Below are 12,725 nucleotides of genomic sequence, written 5' to 3'. Positions count from 1 at the left end.
TTGTAAGGTTTCTATCTTTATTTACAGCATAATAGATGTACAAAACCATAAAAATATACACACACACACACAAACAGTCTAAGACAGGTGAGTAGCTCACTTCTATTTTACAAGACTTTTCATTGACCTCATATTACTGTTACTCCGAAACATCTCCTCAATTGTCAATAGGAGTCAACAGCTGTCTTTGGTTGTTGATTCAATAAAAAATAAGAATAAAAAAACAAGCAATGTGTTATTTTGATGGATGAGCTGAAGTGCCCCAATTTCATAAGACGACACAATTTATTTTCTCTCTTGTCAGAATTTGGAGAGGTTTTTAAAAATATCTGAACCTCTGAAATAAGAGATGCAGTACTATACTGTCAAACGTGTCATTGCTAGCATACATTAGCATTTCACCTAAAACTTTTTACATCATATACAAAAAACTCATCGGGATAATTGCTTTTGTGGTTTCACTACTTTTTTTGTAGTGCTAAAGTTCCCAAGAAAAACATCTGTGCTATCATTGTTTCTTTCCTCCTGTAGCATCGCTGTCACTCCTCTACGACGTTAAAACTACATACAGTACACACTCTATGTACAATACCACTGACTGTCAGTATAGGTTTACTTTGCTACTTGCTTCTTTTCAGCATGCTATTAGCAAAAGTTTCATAATGCCGCAATGAGCAGTTTTAGCAATATTCAAATAGATGAATACAGTTAAGATGAAAATACCTCTTCAAACATTATAATGAGACTTATACATCTATCGAGGTTATAAAGTTAATACTGTTACTTTGTTTTTATTACAAAGTGGCAGAAGTGATCCTGATGCTTTTCTGAAGCTGGAATGTAGAAGTCCATTATCTTTTCTTTCATTTCTCTTCATATTAAGCATATAACTACAGAAAACATTGAAACTGTGGCTTGCATTTCGCTATTTTCACTCAAGGCATCATTCAGCACTTCCTTAAGGACGGAGGAATCTCAGGACTTTGGAACGCAGGAAGCGGATGAAAGATTTGGGGAACATTTCTCTTGATTCTTGCGCTGTGTAGTTGAAGAAGTTTTGTGGGTGAGCCAGAACGTCAAACAAGGCCTTCATCAGCTTCTTGTCCTAAATGAAAAAATGGAAAAAACAATAAAAAGCAAAGCAGATGCATTCACATAGAAATCTTGACATCCCACATTATGCAGAATTGACTTTGTAATGTTCTAAGAGTAATATGTGTGCTTACAGTATGAGCACTAAATGTGAGGAGAAACCTATCATCACCCTCATTGTTTGCTCCGCTTTTAAGAGAAGAGGCGCTCAGTCACTTTGACAAAATTTTGACAACAACAAACAATAAAACTCCTTCACACTCAAAATTACTCAGCAAAACTAGAAATGGTTTGTTTTTGCTCCCATTTTTCATGAGCTGAACTCAAAGATGTAAAACGTTTTCTATGGACGCAAACGGCCTGTTTCTCTCAAATGTTGTCTAAATCTTTGTTAGCGAGCACTTCTTTGCTGAGATAATCCATCCGCCTCACAATGTGGCATATCAAGATGTTGATTAGAGAGTATGATTATTGCACAAGCGTGCCTTAGGCTGTCCACAATAAAAAGTTACTCCAAATGTAGTTTCAGCACAGAGCACAATGCCTCAGATGTTGCAAGGGTTGAGGGAGCGTGCAATAGCCTGCTGATTGCAGGAATGTCCGCCAGAGCTGTTGCCTGTGAACTGAATATTCATTTCTCTACCACAGGCTGTCTCCAAAGGGATTTCAAAGAATTTGGCAGTACATCCAACCGGCCTCACAACCGCAGACCACGTGTACCCCTGCCAGCCCAGGACCTCCACATCCAGCATCTTCACCTCCAAGATTGCTGTAACAATCGCTTTGCATAACCAAATAATTTCTGTACAAACGGTCAGAATCCGTCACGGGAAGGCTCATCATCCTCAACAGAGGGGGCCCATCTTGACTGCAGTTTGTTGTCATAACTGACTTGAGTGGGCAAATGCTCACAATCGATGGTGTTTGGCGCTTTGGAGAGGTGTTCTCTTCAAGGATGATGTCAACGATGTGGATGGAGTGACCCATTGTGGCGGTGGGGTTATGGTATGGCAGGCAGTATGTTATGGACAACAAACTTAGGTGCATTTTTTTGATGGCATTTTGAATGCACAGAGATACCATAAGGAGATCCTGAGGCCCATTCTAATGCCATTCATTAGACCATCACTTCATGACGCAGCATGGCAATGTGTGGCGTCACGTTGCAATCTGTACACAATCTCTGGAAGCTGAAAACTTCACAGGTCTTGTATGTCCACCATACCACCTGGCCCTCAAAGTGTCGGCCGAGAGCAATTCTGGCCCTTGGACAAATGTAAATGAAGATCCCTGCTCTATGCTTCTCACAGTTAGCACATGCCTTTTAAATTCAGTTTTACACATGAAGAAACAATTGTAGGCCGACAGTAAACTGCATTGTACATACAAAACCTGCAGTTGCACATCACATCTTGTCAAAGCATCTGCGTGCTGGAAAATTGTGAGTGAATTGACTTGTGAGACAGTGCCCCCTGTTGGGTTCACAGGTGCAGCACTCTGTTTCCCCAGTAGGTAGCGCCAACAAACCACTTTCTATTTCAGTTCCATTTTTTTTAAACTGGGCCTGTCAAAAATAATGAGCTAATGGCGGTAACTAATTAATTACATTAACTACGTACATTATTTTGTAAACACACGCGCACCAGTGCAAGCACGCCTCTCTTTTATGAAGGGACACGGACAGTGGAGAGTCCCCACACAGGCAGACAGAGTCTGATGCTCTTTTATTACTTCATTCTGACCTGAACACATCAAGAGTAATACAATTCCAACACCATATACTGTATGTATCTCCAACACTCACACATCTCCAGTCCATTCATCTTCAGGACACTTCCTCATTGCCATTACAAGATCGTGAGATGCATTCAGGGACACTCTGAACATCACAAAAACGGCTTTATAATGTGTATGTGTGTATGTAAATAAACAGGAAGATAACGAAAAGCATGAAGTGGATATTCTTATCACTCACTTCGTAACTCTTAATTCGGATGTGCAAATTTGCTACATTTTTAAGTATGCTGGAAAATAAACTGAAAACAAGTAAATTTACCTTAAATTACGTGATGTCTTTGAATGCAACCTCATTGCTCATAATAATACGGTTTCAAGTGTGATACGAATGTTCTGCTTCTATTAAAGTGACAAGTTTTAGACAAATAGATTTTTAGACTTGTGTGGTATCTTTGACATATTCAGTTCATTTGGAGCTGTATACAGTATACAGTATATAACCCTGTCCTGTCACTTATCTTTCTGTTAATTAAATACAGTCAAAATGAGCATATTTCAGGCATTCTTACTAATAGTGATTAATCATGATTAATTAATTTTAAAACTGTGATTAAAATGATTAAATGTTTTAATCATTTCACAGCCCTAAAAAAAATGAATCGTTTTCAATTTAAAGCAGGGAAAATCAAACCTTAAAGATGTGGGGTTGCAAATGCCAAACCGACTAGGCTGGGATCTACTGTATATATAAAAAGTGGATAAAGTGGAAAATTGCGTTTTTTGGAGCCACACCATCTGTCACAGATAGGAATGGACAAACACAGCTTATTGGTGTTAAAGCTACAAATACACAAAACGGAATGTTGCCAGTAGGACTTACTAAATGCAGTCTAAATTACAGCATCGAGGCAAAATTTTGGCCAACACACTTCTGATACACTGTTGTGGGACTTCTGAGACTTATTTGAAATTCTTAAAAAAAACAAAACAGTATGCCATGGGAAACATAATGATAAATTAAATTGGCACACCATTTCCTTTTCATTACTGCGATTATAGTGAGAGCTACGATGGTTACAGTAAATGCCAATTTTTGATGCAGCTTTTGTATTGGATGTCATTAGATCGAGTAGGTGTGCCTTTAACGTCGTGGTTGGGTCGTGTAAACTAAAATGTCGGTTTCACGGAAGGAGCACAGGCTACTTCATCTTGAATTTGTGGTCGGCCTCAGGAGAATGCGGAGGTTTGGTGCTGGTCCAAAGTAAAACATACTTGTTCTGGTGGTTTGTACAGGGAAGCAGATATGCATGAATGTTTTCATCCTCATGTGAATAACACTCAAGACTGCCAAAAGCTAAACTTGAATAATAACTAACAGGAATCTTTGTCACCCAGTGTGGTGTTTAGGCCGACAAAGTGATGAAGAATTAGACATGCACTGAAGTAGAAGAAAGCAAAACATATTTCATTCTAACTAGATATGTATATCGTGAATACGCATGTTCCTTATGGTAGATTAGTGCGTAGTAATAAGAACCCTGGTTTTAAAAGGTGCAACATTAAAACATTAGTTGACAGCATCTATTGTCCCAAACAATGCCATTAGCGGCTGGTGGCTGCAATTCTTCTCGTTTCCAAAAGAGGGCAGTACGCACTTATTCAAACGGAACATAAAGCAAAATGTTATTTTTATATAAGGCAAGGTTTACACCACATTCCTATACTTTTAATTGATGTTATGCACTAATTGCCCTGTGATCAGTGGTATTTTCAGGCCAAAAAAACATAGGTGTTCTTCCAATAATATTAAGTCATACCTTCAGAATCTCTTGGTGATTCTCTGAAGCATATAACCTCCCATCTCTCACTATGTCCTCTATCAACTCCTGGTAGTCCTCTGAAAAAATAGTCCATTAAGACAGTCCATTAAGAGCATCTGAGTGTAACAAGGAAAATTAGCATACATATAGCCTCGACAACATTAAATTAATGGGACAAGAAATCCCATTTTTTGTGTGTGTCTGCTTACCATCATACGTAACATAAGGAACCTGGAAGCCTTTCCCACTGTTCCCCTCGTTGGATCGGAATTGTATCCACAACCTCTTGGAGCGGGAGGTGAAGGCGATGGGACGCTCGTAAGTCTGACACGTTTCGTAGGTGGTCACGGAGTTGGGAAGAGCTATGAGATTAATGTCGAAGATATAAGATAATTCATATTAATTGATGAGTATTGAGGTTGTAGATTTAACATCAGTGCGATGCAGTGCACCACAACAGACGACAACCACAGTAATAAACATATTGTCAGATTAATACCTCTCAAAATTGGGCATGATTAACTTAAAAAGGCAGAATTTTTGCTACTCTTGTGTTAGAACTGATTAGATTGAGCAGGGGCAACTCATGATTGTCACTCACAGCTTTTCCTCATGACTAAGTAATCTCCACACTCATCCTCAATCGGCAGGAAGATCTCAGGCACCACAATAAGAATCCTGCGCTTGGGCGGCGGGTTGATGGTCCAGGTGCACTCTACGTTGGCAGGGTAATTCCCAGGATAGTTGGGGGACTCGATGTAGCCGGTGAAATCTCCAAGCTCTCCTCCACACTGTCGGTCTGTGAAACAACACAGCTATTTCAACTTTGCCTCATGACTAATCACTAATGGTGTCCGAACATACTTTTGCACTGCATGATGTTGGTGGAGCCGTCAAAATCGGTGGTGGTGTTTCCAGGGCAGGCGACACAGTAGTTCTGACCAAAATCCACCTGAAACGTGCCCATGGGGCAGCGGATGCAGCGGTGTGTTGTTGTGTTGTAGTAATGGCCTGGAGAGCACTGAACTATAAGGACGAAAACAAATGTTAAGGCACTGAAGTGATCTAAATGTCCTCTCATTTGAGTGTAGATGGAGTAGTAGATGAAGTATGAGTAGATGTGATAGTAGATGGAGTTATGAAAACTCAACAATGAAACCCAAATTGTACACTTCAGCAAAAATATTTATGCTCTGTAATGTCATACACGATTTAAAATCATAGGATTCCATAGATCCATAACATACTCTGGATCTGATTGAAACGATTGAGGGTAGGGATGCTCCGATCAGGGTTTTATGCTGCCAATTCCGACACCGATCATCCGTGAGTGAGCGCGGCCGATACCAATTCCGATCTCATAGATTAACTGCAGATTTTTTCAGTTTATTTATGTAGTATTGGCCAGGGGTGCCATTAGATCATTCCAAGGGCCCCCAGCAAATAGGTAATTATTAGAAAATGACCTTTTGGGTCATTTTCTAATTTTCTAATGAATTTTCTAATTAATTTCATGCATGTTTTGGAGTACTGTAGTATGAATACATGGGAAATAAATTGTTCAATAATTTATTTTTTAAGATAACAAAAATAACAGAATAAAATAATACAAACAAATATCTTTATTAAATAGAAATCTGTCCTGCTTAACTTAAAAGAGAATAAATACAGTGTCCAGGTTGCAGGGGATCGTCTTTATGCTATTTTGTGGTCATTTGTCATTATATAAAAGGCATAAAGTGTGAATTCAGTTATAACAGTTATAATAAAAAAAATAGAAGCAAATAGTTGAAGCAAATAGTTGAAGCAAATATTGTTTGACCTTTTGGTGAGCTCCTCAAAATCAGCTGATATAGTATCACCATCATAAGGCTGGACACACTATGTGTTTATGTTCATTAAACAACCACACACAAGTAGTGTTTTGAGGACAAGACATAATTGTATAATGTCAACAAGAGAGCAAAATTGTTCCGTGACACTTGAAAAAGTTAGCACATGAACGTGATATCCACTTGCAGCTTCCCCATGGGACAAAAACCACTAAGAGAATCACCAAGAGATTCTAAAAGTATGACTTAATACTTTTTGGAAGAACACCTATACCTTTTTTTGCCTGAAAATACCACTGATGGTTCAAAAACGAGCTCCAAACTAACCTCATTGCTAGTTTGCTTTAAAAACAAAATGTCACTGTGGTAAAAGGTCAGATTTAGAGTCCGAAGACCAGAAGCTAGGCGGATAACTCTAGCTAGCGTGCTAGCTAGCTGCCGACAATGACAGCTCGGCAAAGCGTGTAAACAAAACAAACACGAATACGTTTGATAAGGCAGTGATCAAACGTGGTGGCATCGATTGGCATAGCCTGTGTCAAACTGGATCCATGAGGTTTTACACACTAGTTTTGATTCTCGCGGCAGTACGAGACAAAGTGCGTCTGTTGTCGGCTCAATATAGGTGTATACCAATATTGGCAACCCTGCATGACACAGCACAAATGTAGTGTTTGCCGCCGCACGCTTATTGTTTTTTTGTCATCGACTTTGAAAGGCATTTATCGGCATATGCCGATCACATGTTTTCCGATCAATCGGAGCATCCCTTATTTCGAGCCTATATAGGCACAAGCACATGTCCACTTCATAAAATGGCATATTGTGGCACGCACACGTCTGTGCAAACCAGGCAGGAGCCAATCATGAGCTATGAAAAAAGTCACAACAACCCAGCCCACTGTAAATTGCAGGGGGTCAGTACTCAATTTAACTATTGTCTGACTCACGGTGTCATCTTAGAAAGAACGCTAAACTCATCACACAGCGAGTTACACTCAAAAGGTACCTAGGAAATATACGATACAAGTACCAATATGAGTAGTGCATTGCATCCAAGCAAAGCATTTCATTGGAGGAGAAGCGGCATAGAAAATGGATGAATGGATGGATGGATGGTGCTGCAATGCTGCGTCTGCCCACTAGAGGGAGCCAGCAAATCCTAGAGGGAGGCTGACATCATTGCAACAACCTAGCAGGCACCAATTAATGCTTTGCTTGGACGCAATGCATTATGGGAAAACGTTAAAATAGTTTTTTTTTAATTACTTTAACATTCTATTGGTAGTTGTATTGGATATTTCCTAGCTACCTTTTGAGTGCTAGCTTGCTGTGTGATCATTTCAGCATTCTTTCTAAGATGACACCGTGAGTGAGATTATTATAATGAGTAATGACCTCCTGCGATTTCTAAAGGGTTGACAAGCCTGTTGTGAGTTGACTGATAGTTTGTGATTGGCGTCTGCCAAAGAACGAGCTACCGTTTCCTCACTGATTCGCAAGCGGTATAGTATTTAAATGATTAGTAGTAGTTCTGAAGTAAAGGAGATGTCACAAGAATTAGAACTTAGCCATAAATTAGCAGTACTGCTGTATAAGGCGTAGGGTTCAAAGTTTCCGTAAAAAGTAACAGCTTATACACTGGAAATTCTGGTATATTTTATCACATAAACACTGTATTTCATATAGACATATAGTATTTTATTGTATATGAATAATAATTGTATTCAAATCAGATAAGATTATACACCATTCTATTTAATTCGGCATCAAATATACATAAATATACTTTTATGTCAGTAAATGTCTGTGCATTATGTCCATTATGATTCGTATTTTGATGTATGTTTGCATGTGTGGATTCTCTCCTTATTTAATGGGAACACCTTTAAAAGAATAGCTGCCCATCATAAAAATCTGCCACTTGGTCCAGGTTGTTCTTGTGAAAGAGATTTTTAATCTCAATGAGTATTTAATCTAGTTAAATAAAGGAGAAAAAATACGGCTTGATATAGGAAAAACTGTATACAGGAAGTTGACCACAGAAAGAAATACAGTCGAATCTGAAAAGGTACAATTCCAAATTCAAGCTACTATGCCTCCAAAGTTAACTTCTTTTTATAGTTTTATACTTTTTATACGTGACGTAAGAATGAAATTAGATTATTCATCATTAAAGTTATGATATATAGTCTTAGCTTTACTTTTTCTTATATATATGTATATATTTTGTTGTCCTGTCCAGCCATTAGGGCAGATAGTATTGTTGATCCAAATGCCCTTACGTGCTCAACAGATTTGCTCTGCCAGGGAAAAGTGTGAGATACACTTCCCCTGTTATACAGAATTTATTTGACTTTGATGTTTTTTTGTGATGCAAATTTGTGGCCGGACCGGAGCAGGAGGGGATAGAGAAGAAAAGAAAAGAAAACAGAGAGGTGAGTGCGGGGATAAGAGGGGGACAAAAAAAGAGAGAGACAAGGACAACAGCAACAACAACAATTGCGACAACAATAACAAAACAACAGAAAGTTCTTCTTATATTTGTATGGCCGTTAAGAATGTTGAAGCGTTACTTAAAAATGCCTGTACAGTTAATAAAGGTTTAATGTTGGCAACAGTTTGACCCTGTAACAGACTATTTCTATTTTCATTATTTCCTATGGGAAGATTTGCTTCCTATGTACAACCTACAGTATATACAACGCAACAACGAAAAAATACACACCTTTGGTTTCACACTCTTGAAACGTGACAGCACCACTGCGCTTGGTGACCAGGTTACCGCCACAAGGGAAGCAGGTGGTGCGCCCCACTTCAGGCTGGTATGAGCCCAGCGGACACGGCAGGCATGGGGTGAAGCCATCATGAGAGTACTGACCTGGGGGGCACTGACCTGAACGCACACACACACACACAAGCCATGACTTGGCATTGTTTCTGTTGGGAGTGAGCTGTTGCAACAGAGAGCAACATCATGTTTTATTCTCCAATCCCTTCACACCTTTATCTGCTGGGTGACTAATACAAAGTAGGCGCCACTGGGAGTATGCAGATAAATCTTCCTGTTTAGTCTGTCAGGGGGAGATGTGGATTTAAGCTATGGCATCATACCACATGCTCAGTGTGATAACGACAGGTGAGGAGACCAAAACATGGTGGCTTTGATTCACTTCTGAAAGCCAGGACAAGTCCCATCTAAGCTCGGCTTCTTTGGTCTTACATAAAGCAGTTATCAAGCCACCATCGCATCTTGTGTGGTTCCTTATCATTAAGAAGTTAGTTACAAGCAGCCTATTGTGTGTTGCCTTTTTTTTAACGTAAACTTACATTCACTCCCATTCTTGAACGCACCTCTAAGTGAACATTTGTTTGGTGCCTCAAAGTCAGTATACTGTACGTGAACTATAAATGTATATAATGTAGTACATGTCTGTATTTGTTTATGTAAGCTAACTCTTTTACTCTTTTACTTGAGCCGCTGCGCACATGGGATGAAAAAGTTTCACCCTATAAGTTGTATTGACTTGGAATTTCTCAGACAACTTAACTTTAGGGTGTATCACCACAAAATCTGGTATACAACTGTAGGGGACTGACAAGCACATGCATGGGAAATTTGTGCATGATTGGTTGAAACACATGGCCGCCATCAAGCAAAATGTCTTTGCATGGGCACACAGGCGAGACTGTTAGCCGCACATAAGTCACTGACAATTTGTCTAACAAACAAAAAGCATGGTAGTCTGTCTTCCAATGAGTTTTGAGGACAACCCACAAATGTAATTTTCATGTTCAGTATAAACACTAAGTCTACACTATATATACACTAAGTCCCCCAACTTACGAACATCCGACTTGCGAACACTCGTAGATACGAACACAAGTCGACTGGTCTATTCTTTTAATGATTTTTTTCGAAAATTGACATATTTTGTCATTTAAATTTTTTCGAAATACAAAGGCCGCTACGAATTGTGAGTAGCAGCATCCCTCTCGCACGATCTTTGCCTACACCTTCGCCTACACCTTTGTCGCCAATTCCTTCCACCTCAGTAGTTTCCCCTGAACTACCACTTTTGGAGGAATCTAACGACGACGAAGATTTGTCCTTTCTTCAATAATTCCTCCTCCTGCTCCACCACTACCACCAACGAAATATGCTTGACCACTCCTCTTCAAAAGGTTTACTAATGTTTATCATGACATATTATTGTTTTTTTTCATTGATTATCCTCGTTTAATATTACTACCGCATCCAAAGTCATATTTACATACAGACACATACTGTATATATGTATACACGTACATGTAGTACCTATATCATTGGTAATATTAATTTTGTTTAGACTTAAGAACGATTCGACTTAAGAACGGTCGTCTGGAACCAATTGTGTTGGTTACTTGGGGACTTTGTGTATATTGAACTAACAAAATATTGTGTTTTGTTATTTTGTGTTTTATTAATGTAGAACAAATGTAAAACAGATTAAATGTATTCATTTTTTATTATTATGACTTATTTTTGATACTTTTGTGCTATTTATGAGATATTTGTTTGCTGCAATCTCGCCTCCATCCATCCATTGTTTATACTACAAAGGCATTATTTAACTTATTGTTAATATTGCAAAGTTTGAATAAAAAATTTACATTTACCCCAAGAGGACAATTAAGATGATCTTCTGAATAAATCCTATTCGCAAAAGATAGGCTTGACCTTTCAATTAACTACTTATTTACTTCACTTAATAATTATACTTCACTATATTATACTTTACATTGAACTTTACTCTACTACAATATACAGTGGTGTGAAAAGATTTTTGCCCCTTTCCTGATTTCTTATTGTGTTTATTTGTGTCTTATTCTGTTTGTCACACTTTCAGTAAATGTTTAAGATCCTCAAACAAATTTAAATATTAGTCAATGACAACACAACTGAACACAAAGTGCCTTTTTAAAATGACACTTTTTATTATTAAGGGAGAAAAAAATCCAAACCTAAATAGCCCTGTGTGAAAAAGTGATTGCCCCCTAAACCTAATAACTGGTTGGGTCACACTTAGCAGCAACAACTGCAGTCAAGCGTTTGTGATAACTTGCAATGAGTCTCTTGCAGCGCTTTTGAAGAATTTTGACCCACTCAACTTTGCAGAATTGTTGTAATTCAGCCACATTGGAGGGTTTTCCAGCATGAACCGCCTTTTTACAGTCATTCCACAGCATCTCAGTAGGATTCAGGTCAGGACTTTGACTAGGCCACTCCAAAGTCTTCATTGTTTTTCTTCAGCCATTCAGAGGTGGATTTGCTGGTATGTTTTGGATCATTGTCCTGCTGCAGAACCCAAGTTTGTTTCAGCTTGAGGTCAGAAACAGATGTCTGGACACCCTCCTTCAGCATTTGTCGGTAGACAGCAGAATTCATGGTTCCATTGATCACAGCAAGTCTTCCAGGTCCTGAAGCAGCAATACAGCCCCAGACCATCACACTACCTCCACCATATTTTACTATTTGTAGGATATTCTTATTCTGAAATGCAGTGTTACTTTTACGCCAGATGCCATGGGACACAAACCTTCCAAAAAGTTCAACTTTTGTCTCGGCAGACCACAGAGTATTTCCCAAGTTCTTGGGGATCATCAAAATGTTTTCTGGCAAAATTGAGACGAGCCTTAATGTTCTTTTTGTTTATCAGTGGTTTTTGTCTTGGAACTCTTCCATAAAGGTCATTTTTGCCCAGTGTATTTCTTATGGTGGAGTCATGAACACTGACCTTAACTGAGGCAAGTGAGGCCTGCAATTTTTTGGATGTTGTTGTGGGGTCTTTTGTGACCTCTTGGATGAGTCTTTGCTGCGCTCTTTGGGTAATTTTGGTTGGCTGGCGACTCCTGGGAAGGTTTACCACTATTCCATGTTTTTGCCATTTTCATGAATAATGGCTCTCACTGTGGTTCGCTGGAGTCCCAAAGCTTTAGAAATGGCTTTATAACCTTTTCCACACTGACAGATTTCAATTAACCTCAGTTAAGTTATGTTTTAACAGGGGAGGCTATCACTTTTTCACACAGGGCCATGTAGGTTTGGATTTTTTTTCTCCCTTAATTCCACAAAGTTTCATTAAAATCTGCATTTTGTGTTCAGTTGTGTTGTCATTGACAAATATGTAAATGTGTTTGATGATCTGAAACATGTGAGTGTGACAGACATGGAAAAAAAAGAAATCAGGGAGGGGGCAACCAC

The 12,725-nt window shown here is 38.8% G+C and overlaps 1 protein-coding gene across 5 annotated transcripts in view; it reads right to left on the bottom strand.

Annotated features, from left to right (window-relative positions):
- Positions 1–12: 12 nt before the first annotated feature.
- The window catches only part of scube2 (signal peptide, CUB domain, EGF-like 2), a 38,656-nt gene continuing 25,943 nt past the window's right edge, over positions 13–12,725 (bottom strand). For all 5 annotated transcript variants that reach the window (XM_054770817.1, XM_054770819.1, XM_054770821.1 and 2 more), the window contains 6 exons: positions 9,210–9,377; positions 5,514–5,675; positions 5,251–5,448; positions 4,859–5,011; positions 4,647–4,726; positions 13–1,105 (listed from right to left, as the gene is read on the bottom strand). In XM_054770817.1, the coding sequence (XP_054626792.1) occupies positions 959–1,105; positions 4,647–4,726; positions 4,859–5,011; positions 5,251–5,448; positions 5,514–5,675; positions 9,210–9,377 (908 nt within the window). In that variant the 3' untranslated portion in view covers positions 13–958. The remainder of the gene's footprint in view (positions 1,106–4,646; positions 4,727–4,858; positions 5,012–5,250; positions 5,449–5,513; positions 5,676–9,209; positions 9,378–12,725) is intronic.

This window comes from Dunckerocampus dactyliophorus, chromosome 3 (assembly GCF_027744805.1).
Source record: "Dunckerocampus dactyliophorus isolate RoL2022-P2 chromosome 3, RoL_Ddac_1.1, whole genome shotgun sequence".
Classification (NCBI taxonomy): domain Eukaryota; kingdom Metazoa; phylum Chordata; class Actinopteri; order Syngnathiformes; family Syngnathidae; genus Dunckerocampus; species Dunckerocampus dactyliophorus.
This window is presented reverse-complemented; position numbering and strand designations above follow the sequence as displayed.